The 15095-nt window shown below is 41.2% G+C and overlaps 1 protein-coding gene across 1 annotated transcript in view; it reads left to right on the forward strand.

The window, feature by feature from the left end:
* The window catches only part of ABCA4 (ATP binding cassette subfamily A member 4), a 151933-nt gene that overhangs the window by 37564 nt on the left and 99274 nt on the right, over positions 1–15095 (forward strand). Inside the window, exon 8 of the mRNA XM_036768201.1 lies at positions 519–716. Within this exon, the coding sequence (XP_036624096.1) occupies positions 519–716 (198 nt within the window). The remainder of the gene's footprint in view (positions 1–518; positions 717–15095) is intronic.

The raw sequence follows: 15095 nt of genomic DNA on the forward strand, positions 1-15095 counted from the left end.
GGAAGGAAAGGAGGAAGGAAGGAAGGAAGAAAGAAAGAATGAAAAAGAAAGAAAGAAAGAGAAGGAAGGGAGGGAGGGAGGAAGAAAGAAAGAAAGAAAGAAAGAAAGAAAGAAAGAAAGAAAGAAAGAAAGAAAGAAAGAAAGAAAGAAAGAAAGGGAAGGAGGAAGGAAGGGAGGAAGGGTGAGAGAAAGAGGGAGAGTGAAAGGAAGATGGAAAGAAAGAAGGAAAAAAGAGAAGGAAGGGAGAAAGAAAAAGAGAGGGAGAGAAAGGAAGGAAAGAAGGAAGAAAACAAGTCCTAAATCTGGCATCAGAGGATCTTGGTTCATATGCCAAGTGACAATTTCTACATGCATGACTTTGGACAAGTCACTCAATTTCTCTGGGCCTGTTTCCTCATCTATAAAATGAGAGAATTAGATTAGGGGCCTGTAAAGTCCCTTCCAGATCTAAATCTAGGATCTTGGAGAAAATGACTGCTCCTGAAATGCCCATTGTACTTTTCCTGTTCTAAACTTAGGATACTCTGGAGAATCCTACAGTGAAAAGCTTTGTGAACAGACAGCTCAATGAGGAAGAAATCACAGCTGAAGCTATACTCAACTTTCTCTACAACGGGCCTGAGGAGGGCCGGCCTAAGGACATGGTCCAGTTTGGCTGGCGGAACGTCTTCAACTTCACAGACCACACGTTGCGTCTGTTTAACCAGTACATGGAGGTAAGAGTGATCAAGCCCTCGCAGCTTTGCCTAACATACAAACATTAAGGGACACCCTGGAAAGTAGAAGAAGACATCCCCTCAGCTAGCAAGAGGGGCTTCCAACATTTTCACCATGGAAGGAAGGCGTACACTGTTCAATAAAAACAGGACCAAAGCAGACATGGTTCTGTATTTCAAGAGCAATTATGGTCAGGCCGACCTGGGTCAAAATCCTGCTTCTGATACTTTCTGTTTGAATGATAGTGCGTAGACCACTTCATACTCAGTGCCTCAGTTTTCTTCACCTGAAAATGGGGGTAATATCTGTAGAACGTAGCTCACAGGATTGTTGTGGGGTGTATGTATGTACATATGTATGTGTGTGTATAAAATATACATAAATACATATGCAACTAGGTGTTGTAGTGGATGGAGCACCAGGCCTGGAGTCAGGAAGACCTATCTTTCTGAATTCAAATCTGGTCTCAGACATGTGTGTGAGTGAGTGTGTGTGTGTGTATGTTCATGTGTGAAGTAGCTAACAAAGCCAGTCCCTGGTAGAGACATAGCATGTCCTTTAAAGATAGATAAGACATCCTTCCAAAAGTGGTGGGAAAGTGGCTTCTCTGTAGATCTCCTCCTGACCTCCCTCCCACTACCTCCTCCCATACCCAATACATATCAATCTAATGAAAAGAAAAGGGTCCAAAAATAGAGTTTGAGAAGTCGGACGGAGAACATTTTAAATAACAAACATGTCTACTCAAAACAATATCAGGGGACAAATTACCCTAGTGTTGGCTCTAAAGTAACTGGGAACCATCCTACTCCAATACATGGTTCAGGAAATGAGTTTAAACTGTAAGTTAGCCTTTTGACAGCCTCACAGGTTGAAGCCAAACAAAAGGTTCTCTTTCTTCTCAGCATAGATACTAAAGGCTCATTGATATTCTCTGTATTAAACATCCCATTGTGTGACTTGGAGTTAAATGTCTTCCCTCACCCCTAATTTGTGGAAATGTAGATACTGCTGCCTCATAGGACATAGTGTAGCCTAGTAGATAGAAAGTTGGCCTCAGAACCAGCAAGACCTGGGTTCAAGTCCTAAAACTGACACATGCTGGCTGCATGATGGGGCGTAAGTAACCTCTCAATGTTCTGGACAACCCTAAGAAATTAAGTGGCGGAAAAGGTAGTGGCTTGCATTGGTAGAAGGAGTTTCCTTACTCTGTACCAATAACATATTTGGTCAAATCCCTATCTCCTGCCTCTATAGAACTGGAAGGTGGAAGGAACTTTCTAAGTCACCTAGTCTAACTCCTTCCTTTTAGAGATGAGAAAATTGAGGTGAAGGTACTTAATCAGGGTCCCATGGAGGAAAAAAACCCCTTTTATTGCTATATTTTGTTTCTATATCATCTTCATTTCGGAATGTATACATATATATGTAGGTATATGTATGTGTATATATATATGTGTGTGCATGTATATACATATACATACATACAAATATATAATACGTATTTATACCTTCCTTTTCCCCTCCCAATGAGCCAATCCCATATTACAGAGAATAAAAATAAAGAGGAGAAAAAAACAGTTTGGTAAAACCAAAAACACATTAACTTTGACTAATATATTTGCACTAATCAGGACCTAGCTGTATGTGTGACATTGCAGACCTGTAGCTAGCCATCCTTGGTAAAGGAGAGGAGGTGGCATTTCTCAGCCCTTCTCTGGGCCCAGTGCACTTTGCTATATCTGGATGAGATTCATTGCCTGCCTTGGGAAGGCTATCTTCAGTTTGTCCCCTGCCAGTAGTTGATCTGAGAACCTATGCTTCTGCTCTTGAGACCAAGTGGAAAGAAGGCATTTTCCCCTCTGAGATTAACCAGCTTTAAAGACAAAGACACAGATGAACAGATAGACAGACACACACATACACACACACACACACACACACACACACACACACACAAAGACGGAAGAGACAGAGAGAGAGAGAGAGAGAGAGAGAGAGAGAGAGAAAGAGAGAGAGATAGAGAGAGAGAGATAGAGAGAGTGAGAGAGAGAGAGAGAGAGAGAGAGCCATCTTGGTTATTTCACCCACAGAAATGACTTGGTTGTCTGGAGAGGGGTTGGGATTTGCTAATAGACAGGTGACTGCTATAGCCCCCAGCCAGGGATTAGACTAGGACTCTAGAGCTGGAGATGGAAGGGACCTGAGAGTCCATCTAGTCTAACTCTCTCATTTTCTATATAAGATCTGGAGAAATTAATTGAATATCCTAAGGTTACAAATATCATATCAAAGGTAGGATTTAAACCCAGGTCCTTTGATCCCAGAACCCAGTGCTCTTTTTATTGTGACATCTTAGTATTTTCGTTATATAATCATTGGACCAATGATACATGTGAAATGCTTTGCAAACATCAAAGTGCTATGTAAATGCTAGCCATGTCATCATCATCATCATCATTATATTATTATTATTTGTATTGTATTTTACTCTCCGCCTAAGATAGAAAGAACAGAGATACAAGAGATAGATACTCCCCCAGAGGTAGACAGGAAAGGGACCTTAAAGGCCACTGACTCAAACTGCCTTGATTTTACAGATGAGGAAACTGAGGCTGGCAGAAGTTAACCGAAATGCCCAGGGTCACACACACACTAAGTGTGAGGCTCCTGGTGCAGATATTCAAGCCTGAAGGCTAGATAAGCATTTAGGAAGAATGCTGGAGAAAGGATTCTCCAGCCCTATTATATGGCCTCTGAGGCCTCTTTCATTTGAGATTCTGGGACTCTGGGACTGCCTGGAGACAAGCAAACAGCTTCATCCTCAGGTGGCTCTTCTGTGGTTCTCAGATGTTGTATCCCCTTGATGTTCTCCCTACCAAAGGTCTTCTGAAACACTGAATGCCCAGGGGCATGCTGGTAAATGCTTAATAACTGGGTCTCCAGGAGAAAAAAAAGTTCACAGGACACACTTAAGTTTAATCTGCATTAGTAACATTTTCTCCATGATTCTCTCAAGTCAAGACAATGAATGAAACGATGAATGTGTGCCTGATTTACAAATCAGCATTTGCTGATTTCTTAGGTGTAAATGCTCACACTGAATATTGGACAATTTGCTCTCAGGAGGTTAGAGCTGGCTCCAGCATGCTCCTGTGCATGGCCCACACAACCCCTCTGTCTTTTCTCACTTACTCTTTCCCTCCAGGAAATTAAAAAAGCTCTGATCCACTGATTAGGCGGCAGTGTCTTGGGCTGGGAAGAACCGGTTTAAGACTAATCCCAAAACAGCTGCAGTCTGAGAGTCCTCCAATAGTTTGTCCATGCGCATATCAGTCAGCTTCTAGGATCCTCCCTACCCCCCATAAGTTCTCTCTCCAACTAGAGTCACTGATCAAGGAAGAGTTGAGTGGTCAGATCTTCAATAAATAGATACTTTAAACAGGTATAGAACAAACTTATGCATGTCACCAATGTATATGGTGTGTATGTGTGTGTATATATATGTTCATATATTTGTCTATTAATTGTTTAATTATTAATTAATTCAATAAGCATATCATTTTCTTCTAGATCTTTTTCAAGCTAAACATGTCCAGCTCCTTCAATACAGACACACACACACACACACACACACACATACACACAGGCTTTATGTAAGGAAAGAGAGTTAGAAAATTCATTAGCTACCCTTCTGATTATCCTTGAATTTGAAAAGTTAGCTTTCTTTGTTTAGTTTAGTGGTTGTTCCTGGAACATATGAAACCTTGTCTGGAGTTCACGGTATTTTTAAAATTTCACAGTATATTCAGATTACAAAAATCTTGAATTTCATACCAGGAAGCCAAGATCAAACAAAACTTTCAAATGAAAATACCTGTGAGCAAGGCATAAAGTTTACTTTAACCAACTTTCACCTTCCCTGCCCCCCCTTATGACAGAGGGATAAATAGAACATTTGTTCACTACTTGTTTTTGCCTGCTTTAGACTCAGTCAGTATAGAGACATGGTTAACATTGGTTCTAGCCTTTCATAAACCCGTGTACCTACTTCTTTTATTATCTACCCAGCTTGCTCAGCTTAATTACAATTTTTCAGAGCCAGAAGGTTGGGCTTTGCTGTTTTGTGTTTTGGGCCTAGCTTCTCTCCCCAACCTAGCACAGTCTGGGCCATATTCCCACCACCAACCAATTGGAATGTAAGCTATTTTTAATGTTAGCCTAAGTAAACAGTGATCAGGAAGATAAATCTCCTGGGGAAAAAGACCATGCAATGCACCATGAAACCAAGTACGAGGCATTTAAGGATTACACATTGTTGTCAATTATCTATGTGACTGCTCCTTCCATTAGTGCTTTGTACCAAGAGTTGGCTGGAGGGCTAGATGAGGAAGCAGTGGAGGAGCAGTGCAGAAGTCTGTCTGACTCTAATAATAATAGCTAACATTTATATAGCTTTCTAATATTTATGAAGCACTTTACAAATATTGTCTCAATTTTTCCATGCAGCAGCCTTTGAGGTAGGTGCCATTATTATCCCCGTTTTACCGATGAGGAAACCAAGGCAGACAGAGGTTAAATAACTTACCTGGGGGCACACAGCTACTAAGTGTCTGAGGCAGGATTCCATTTCAGCTCTTCCAGACTCCAAGTCCAGTATTCTATCCAATGTACCTTCTAGCTGCCCCAAATAAAAACACAAGTTTAGCCACATGATAAGGTTCATTGGCTTTCCCCAAAACAACATGTTAGGTCAAAAGACTTTACCAGAGGCACCGTTTCAAAGATTCCATTCATAATGTGGCTTTGCAGACATTTCCTATTACCCCTCCTGAAGCACCCACCATGGCAGTAAAATGTCCTCTCATGAAATATTAAGATGCTCCTTTACACGACACTCCATTTCCTGCCTGTGTATCATTGCAGAGGCTGTCCCACCATCCCTGAAATGCTCTTCCTCCTCAGCCCTCTGTCTTGGAATCCACAGTTCCAGTCAAGACTCAGTCAAAGTGCTACCTCCTGTAATAATAGCTCACATTCATATAGCACTTTAAGGTTTACAAAACCTTCAGAGTCCTGGGAGATGGGTGCCATTACTGTCCCCATTCTACAGATGAGAAAACTGAGGTTAAGAGGTTAAGCAACTTGCCTAGGACCCAAAGCAGTATTTGAATTCAAGTGTTCTGACTCTGAGTCACTCCTCATTTCCAGTCCCTCCTCTCTCAAACTGCTCATTACTGTTTGTATTTTTTGTTTTTGTCTTTGCCTAGTGCCTGGCACATAACAGGTCCTTCAATGCTTGTTAGGTTGGATTGAATTGAAATAAATATGATGAACCGGACCAGCAATGTTGTAACGAAGATGTCATGACTTCACAATGGAGTTTGAACTTAATGTCTTGACAATGACATTTTATGTCTCTTGAGAGGCACTGTGAGATAGTTAATAGGATATTGGATTGAATTCAGGAAGACCTGGGCTCAAGTCCCATCTCAGAGATTTATTGGCAGTGTGACTTGGGCCAAACTTGTTAACCCCTCTTAGCTGTAAAATGAGAGGGTTGGCCATGATGGCCTTCCTAAAGCATAGATCTGATCAAGTCACCCACAGCCTCCTACTCAGTAAACTCCAGTGGCTTCTTCTCATCTCCGGGACCAAATATAAACCCCTCTGACTTGCAAAGCCCTTCGTAACATGCCATTCCCCCCACCTTTCCAGTAACATCTTACACCCACTTCCTACCCCCCCACATACTCTGTGATCCAGTGACACTGGCCTTCTTCAATAACACACTCTATCTGCTGACTTTGGGCACTTTCTCTGACTTTCCCCCAGGCCTCAAATTCTCTCCCTCCTCACCTCTGCCTTCTGGCCTCCCCAGCCTCCTTCAAGTCCCAGCTAAAATCCCACCTTCTACAGGAAGCCTTTCCCAATCCCCCTTAATTCTAGTGCCTTCCCTTTGTTGGTCATTTCCATTTTATCCTGTACATAGCTCATTTGAACATGGTTGTTTGCATGTTGTCTCCCTCACTACATACTGTGAGCTCCTCAAGAGCAGAGACTGTCTTTTGCCTTTATATCCCCAGAACTTAGCGCCATGCCTGGCACATAGTAGGTGCTTCCTAAATACTTATTGAGCACCTTGGAAGGTCCCTCCTAGCTCTCCATCTATGATCTAGGGAATGTTTTTACAAAATCACATTGTCTGGGGGAACCTGACACCCATTCTGCATTACCATGTTATTACTGTTGCATTTGTTCACTAGATCTGTCACTGACACTAGATTACAAATAGATTTATAGATCATGTACTTCTTTTGTATTTTAATAGGGCCCCATGCATGTACAGCTCAGCTCATCATGGACTTGTAACACCTGCTTGTTGATTGAGCCTTTGGTGGATATAAGGGTATCCTGGTGACAAATGGCTGTGATTCTGTGGCAGTAGCTTTCAGCATGACCTGCATGAGCCCTTGCTTTGACCAAACATCTCCTGGGCAGGATTGGCTGCTTTCTCTCCAATCAGAATCTTTGTTTTTCCTTTGACCTTCTTTTTTCCCCTTTTCCTTTCCTGAAAATGGAAAGAATCTATTTCTTGAGTGTTCTGATATCATTTGTACTTCATGACCAGGTGCTTCAGATGTCTGGTCACAATGCCTGGGGGAAATTTTATCTATCGTTCAATGTAATTAAATAGGCATAGCAAGTCCCCCTAAGGCTTCTCTTCTCCAGATTAAATATGCCCAATTCTTCCAGTTAAGACACATATGGCATGATCTTAAAACTTTTCAGCAACCTATTGGTCCTCCTCTGAAAACTCTTCAATTCATCAGTGTCCTTCCTCAGGTGGGGCACTGAAAACTGAATACTGTATACCAAATTTGTTCTGACCAGGGCCCAGTGGAGAGGGTTATCCCCAATTTACCCTGTATACATGGTCTTTGTACATCATCTTGTCTCTCCCAGTAGACTGCGAGTTCCTGAAGAACAGGGACCAGTTGTTTTGTTTTGTTTTGTTGTTTGCCTTTCTCTGTATCCTCAGTTCTTAGTACAGTTCCTGGCACATAGTAGGCATTGAATAAATTCTTGTTGACTAACTCGTTCACTCACTAGTCCTGGACACTATGTCTCTTGTTATCACCTAAAATTCCATTACTTCCTTGGCTACCATATTATACTCTCGCCTCATCTAGAGCTTGTAGCCCACTCAAATCTCCAGATTAAAAAAAAAATCCTTCTTTCCAGCCATACCTCTCATACTTGTGTTGATTTTTTTTGAACCCAAGTTTAAGACTTCACATTCATCCCTATTACATGTCATCTGATTCAGATTGATCCAAAGACTAGCCTGTCAAGGCCTTTTTGAATTCTGACCCTGGATAGTGTGTTAGCTCTCCCTTCCATCTTTGTGTAGTCTTGAAATTTGATAATTATGCTGGGTCCAAATCACTGATAAAAAATGTTAAACAGCAGGCCCAGGCACATATCTCTGGGATACTCTTTTGGAGTCCTCCTTCCGAATTGTCATTGACCCGTTTATGGCTACTCTTTAGGTCTGACCAATTAATTAGCTCTCAATTCACCTAATTGTATTTTGATGAGAGACATGCTTTGCTAAAATTTAGGTGAAGTATATGTATATATATGGAAATATCTATATGCGTATGTATTACATATCCATATAACCTTGGTGTGTATATACATATAGACATTTAGGGGTATATACATATATGTATGTATGCATGTATATATGTGTATGTGTCTCTCCTATCCTCTCTTCTCCCCTCCTTTTCCTCTTCCTTCTTCTTCCTCTCTCTCCTCTTCTCTCTCTCCAACTAACCTCATTTCACTTCTTCTTTACAGAGTTACTAGACTACTATATAAGGAAAATTAATATATAATAGGTATATGTATATACATACATATGTATGTACATATATACTTGACTGCTAGGTAAGGAAAATTTTATGTGTGTGTACACTTATATGTATGTATAAATGTGTGCATATACAAACATACATGATACATATATTGGGGAAAATTTCTGTAATGAGGCTAGTAGTTGAGGTTAGTCTGGCATCACCTGTTGTTGATGAAGCTAATGCTGACTCCTTTAACTGAATCGAGTTAAATTCAGCAAGCATTTCTTAAATGCCAACTCTGTATAAGGCACTGTGTTAAGTACTGGGGATACAAAATCAAAATAGAAAATAATCCTTGCCCTTGAGGTACTTGCATTGTCCTGAGGGTGAGGGTGGGAAGGGAAAGTATAGGAGGCTGGAAGAGGAAGAGATGTTCACAGAAATGGAAATCCAAGCTAATTCAAGAAGGAGAACATTAACCACCAGGGGGCACAGGGAGTGGGTACTTGGTCTGAGCCTTGAATGAAGCAAAGGATTCTAATAAGTGGACAAGAGGAAGTTCATTCCAGGCATAGGGGACAACCTATGCCAATGACTGGAGGCAAAAGACCAAGGGTCAGTTTAGAGATGAGCAAAGAGGCACGTCTAGCTACAGTAGAGTGAATGGAAGACAGTGTGGTGAGCACTGCTTCCTTTGCTAGAAGTTCAAAGGGGCTAGTGAATTTAACCCTTTTCATAACACATTGTAGAATTGTTCCAGGAATTAAAGTCAGGTCTTCAGTTCACCATTTGCTTGCAGTCTCTTTTCTTTTCCCTTTTTTTTTTTTAAATCTGGAAAACAGTTACTTTTCTCCAATCCTCCTATGGTACCCATAGCTTTCTCTATGATCTTTCAGATATCCCTAACAGGTGGCACAGTGGATAGAGCACAGGGGTTCTAGTCTATTGCTGTTTCCAGTAGAACTAACTTTCGAAAATACAGCATCTCTCCAGATTATATGGTATGTAGGGATGATATCAGGATTTTTTTTTAAAAAAGGAAACAATTCAATTTCCTTTGTTAAACATTATGTTCTTAGCCTAGTGCCATTTCAGCCTCAGGCCCTTCAATTTTCTCTAATACCTATATTCTCTTTTCCTTATCATTTGGCCAGCTGACAAAGCTTGCTTTGTTCTCTTTTTTTTATCTCTCAGACTGAGAAAATGGCATGTGGCTGTCTCCCAGGCTGGTGAACTTGAGTGGGACAGGAGCCCTGGGGTGGGGTGGGGGGCAGGGCTGGAGTATCAGCCCTGGCTGCAGTCACAGCCTTATAGTTTGCCACTGGATGGTTGAGAGGCCCTGACACCTGGACAGACCAGGCTGGAACCTGGGGTGATTGGGGAGGAGGTAAGGAGAAGGAAAAGCTGTTTCCAATAACTAAGTGAACTTTCAGCTACTCAGATGCATCATGGTTTCATTCATGTGGTTACATCGTCCCCTCCCACCTTCTCTGCCATCTCCTCCAGTCCAATTCTTGTCAGTGTCTTCCTGTACCTCCCACTTGGCAGATCAACTCAATGTGTTGAAAGCCTTCCTTTAGGTCTTGTGAGACCTTTGTTCTGGATAACAGTCTCATTGTCCTGGTCAGATCACATCTGGAAGACTGTATATAGTTCAAGACACCACATTTTATAAGGAATGATAACAAAGTAGAGAGTGCTGAGGGAAGGATGACCAGGAGGGTGAGGGGCATGAAAACAATGTCACATGAAGATCATTTAAGGGAATTAAGGAGAAGAAAAGACTTAATGAGCAGATGCCCACCTATCTCAGATATTTGAGAAGTTCTATAAAAACCAAATTGGATTTGCTCTAGAGGCTGAAACTAGAGGAGCTATGAGTGGATGACTTAGGCAGAATGGAAGAACTTTCAAACAACTAGAGCCTTTCAACAACTAAATGAATCACAATGTAAGATAATGAGCTTTCCATCATTTGAAATGTTGGAGTACAGAAAGGTTAGATGGCTACCAGTCAGGAGAGTAATAAAGGGGATTCCTGGTAGGAGGTTAGACTATATGACCTGTAAGAATCCTTTTTCATTCTAAAATCCATGTGCCATAGAGTGAAAGCACACTGGCTCATGAGTCAGAAGACCTTGGTTAAAATCTCACCACTGACACTACCTGTGTGACCTTGGGGATGTCCCTTCATGTGCCTGGGATGTGTTTCTTTATGGATAAAATAAGAGGTTTGGATTAGATGGCCTCTGAGGTCCTTCCCAGCTCTAAATCTATGATTCTGGTGTATCATAGATGCCAATGTAACATCAAGCTGTCTGACTGTTATCTCATTTCCTTTTAGGATCATACCTGTCCTTGATAATGCCCTTTATGCTATTTCTCAAACACATGTCATCATTGGTGACATTACATAAGCTTGCTTACTCTCATATTTTCCAGTAGAATCATAGATGTATAGCTAAAAGGGACATTGAGTCTACCCTCCTTATCTTACAGATAAGGAAACTGAGGCCCAGGGACATGACTTATCTAACCTCACAGAGGTAGTCAGCATCAGAAGTAGGATCTGAACCCAGATCCTTTTATTCCAGGGTCAGCTCTCTTTCTGCTGTACTGAATTTCCCTTTGGGTCACCATGATTTGGATTCTTTAGAAGTTGTAATGATCTCCCTGGTAGTCCTACTTTCTTACTACCATCTCCAAGTATAATTTTTTTTCTCATGGCTGCTGAGAAATTCCCAGGCTTCCCCAGATACTAAGCCTATTTGCCCTTTCACCTTTTCCAAGTTCATTTGAAATATTCCTCTTCCATAATACCCTGTTATAGACATTTTATAGCTCCTGGTTGAGTAATCCTGTGCATACCCAGTAAAATAGTTTATTTTCATTGCAATGGTTCCCATTTAGTGGTTCAAGAACCCCTTGGGGATTTGCAACGATGATCCAAGGTGGTGGTGTCAAAGCTAAAAAGAAACAGGGGCCACTAAACTGTACATAAGGATCTCTGTGGGCCACATATTGACTTTGACAACCATATATTAATATTATCTACATTTATTGTATTTTTATTTTGTTATATATTTCCTAATTATATTTTAAATTTGCTTTGTGCTATACCGAGGAGTATTATGGGCCACATGTGTATTTGACATCTCTTGTAATTCAGTATTCTGTTGTACAACTCTAATTTATACCACTCTCTGAGCAGCAGGGTATCTAATGGCATGTGAAGCTTGAGTCCCTGAGGGTTCTGCCTCCTTTTCTTGGCCTGTATCACTTAGATACATTTGTCTTATAGCTGCTCTTGCTGCCAATCACGTAAGGTTGAACTGGGTAGGAAGGGTTAGGCCAGTGCTACAATACTAATATTGACCAATGTCACACTCTCTAGTGGAGGTCCCCCAATCTCAACTGCATTTATGTTCTCAGTTCAGCTCACTTCATGGCACGGATGACAACCATTCCATCTCTTAGTCTCATGATAGATTCAGGTAGGCATTCAGGCCCTGTGGATTAGGGTACCTCCTTCCATGTGGGTCTTCCCTGGCCAGTAAGATATATACTGAATTCCTAGTTCACTAGATACTCCATTCTAGATGGCAGAATCCAGCTTAGCTCTTGTTGGTATACATTGGTGGAAGGCTGTCCATTGCATTGGATGAATCCCAACTCAGGCCAATCTACTAGTTTATATTCAGTATTAGAACAAAATGAGACATTTTTAGGCCATCTCTTCAGCTGATCTAATATCTTCAACTAACCAACAAACATTTATTAAGCATAGTCCTAGGACTGGGAACAGAAAGACAAAGAAAGAAATAATTCGTACTATTGAGGAAATAATTCCTACTATGTTGTGTCATTTAATCTTCACAATCACCAGGTTTAGGTTCTTCATTTTTCAGATGAGGAAACTGAGACTAAGAGAAGTTAAATAACTTGTTTAAGGTCACACTGCTAAGAAGTGTATGAAACAAGATTAGAATACATGTTCTAATGGGGAAGAAAATAAGAACATAATTGCCTGTACATGCAAGCTAACTATGAAGAGAATACATCCAAAGTTAAATATGTGGTAGAGCAGGGCACCAGCAATTGGGGGAATTAAGAACAGCTTTGCACATAAAATGGCTCTTGAGCTTTGTCTTCTAGGAAAAGAAGAATTCCAAGAGGTAGAGGTGAGGGGAGAGTGCATGCCAAACATTGGCAATGACAGAGAGACGGGAAATATAGGAGTATGGAGATGGCAGTATCATGTGTGAAGAGCAGGGAGGCCAGTTTGGCTGGATCATAGATTGTGGGATGGGGAGTAATTCCCATTGAGGCTGGGTCCAGGTTGTGAATGGCTTTAAAAACTAAACCAAAGAGTTTATATTTTATTTCTGAGGCCATAGGAAGGCAGTGGAATTTACCAAAGAGGGAAGTGACATGGTCAGATCTGACCTTAAGGAAAATCACTTTGGTAGCAGTATGGAGGATGGACTGGAGTGGAGAGAGTGGAGGAAGGGAGAACAATGTGGAGGCTATTGCAATATTCTAGGCAAGCAGTAGAAAGGACTAGAATTCACATGGTTACTGAATAAGAAAAGTCGAGTTAAGTTGACAGTCATTTATTGAGTACCTTCTATGTGCCACGCACTGTGCTAAGCCCTGGGGGATACAAAGAACATTCCCTGCCCTCAAGGAGCTCACAGTCTAATGGGGAAGACAACATGCAAACAATTATGAACCAACAAGACATATATGAGATGAACTGGAGATAATCAACAGAGAGAGAAGAGAGAAGGAACTGAATACAAGAGGTGTGTTAGAGGGGAAAATGGCAGGCTTTGGCAGCCCATCTGATTCTAGCTGATCTAATAGCTTCAGTAGCCTGTGAACAAGGTGATAGTATTATCCCTGGTTGGTTGGTTGGTTGGTTGGTTGTCCTTCACTCTCAAAGAGGACCGAAATGACATCACTGTCTATGCTAGAGTCAAGTTTCAGTGTGTCCGACTGTGGCTGATCAGAGCAATATGAGCTCAGAATACTCTACCATGGATTGGGCACAAATAGTCCATGTGAAAAGTTGGGGTAAATACTCTAAATGTGCACATCCTTCATTTCATTGAGCTGTTTCAATTCTGCTTTGCTCATAGAACACAGCACTTTCTTTGATGTGGGCATGCCATGCTGAGTGGTCCTGTGCCAGGGTCTCCCATGTCAAAATCAATTCCAAAGTTCCTAAAAGAGGTCTTGAGATTATCCTTGTATTGCTTCTTCTGACCACCATGTGAACACTTGCCCTGTGTGACTTCTCCATAAAACAGTCTTTTTGGCAAGCGTACATTTTACATTATTATCTCTAGTTTACAAATCTAGTATTATCTCTAGTTTACAGATGAAGAAACTGAGTTTCAGAGAAGTAATTTGTCCAGGGTCACGGAGTCAGTAAGTGAGGCAAGATTGAAACCCAGGTCTTTGCAAGTTCAATGGCTCTGCATCTATGTGTTTTCTGACAAGTTTGGTTGTGATTTGGAGAGGTCAAAGGCCCATATCAATTCTCTCCTGTTTAGAGGTTGGCTTATATAATAGGGAGTCCACCAGTGCCCATCTACATGAATCTTGGAGAGTTTGAGGTTGAAAGCTCAGCCCCTTCTTCCCCAAAAAGGAATAGGAGAATTCAAGGCCCCACACAGCCTCTAGCAGCTCCCACGCAGACTAATAAATAAATAACTTCTTGAGTTCTCATGATATACTCAGAACAATGAAACCTAATCAGGAGATGGAGCTCTTACCCTCAGGGACGTCCTAAGATGGAAACTTGGATCCCAACATCCATTAAGTACCACAGTGAGGAGAAGTTGAGTAATTAAACAAACATAAGTACAATGTGATATTTTGAAGCTCTATTAAAATAGATATCACCTAACACTTAATTTGTTTTAAGTTATCTATTTTGCTATTGAGAAGGATTGTTTGCGGTGGGGGAAGTACTAAACTTACTGGGCAATTCCAGGTTTCTTCCTTTGTCTGCAATACCAGCCTTGAGTTGGGATGGGAATTCATTTCTGGCACTATTGTTCAGTTCTCCTGTTAGGTTTTCCTTCTTCTTCCCAGTTCCTGTCCCAGCTGGTCATCTTCTGTATGTTTGTGGTGAGATAAGAACTAGGAATCTTTTTTTATGTAATAATGACAACATTGCTAAATCAGTCCACAAAGTACAATAAAATTCTTCCTAAATTTGTGATATAATTATGTGAGATGTAACTGGGGTCCAAGTCTGAGTTTTTTCTAATCTTCAAAGCCTTGTATCCAACATGACCCCAATCCCTCTCTTCTCCATTCTGGGTAGGGAGAGGCCTTAGCATCCTTGTCACTCACAGCAACTGCTTATTTGTACAGCTATGAACAGCTGGATAAATGTAGCCCTCCCTGAATCTGCTGGGACCAGAGAGCAATTCAGCCTCTCCAAACACCTTTCCCACCTGTTTCCAGATGACTCTTACAGCTCCAACTCTGGACTCTGGTGCT

Source organism: Trichosurus vulpecula, chromosome 7, assembly GCF_011100635.1.
Source record: "Trichosurus vulpecula isolate mTriVul1 chromosome 7, mTriVul1.pri, whole genome shotgun sequence".
Lineage (NCBI taxonomy): Eukaryota > Metazoa > Chordata > Mammalia > Diprotodontia > Phalangeridae > Trichosurus > Trichosurus vulpecula.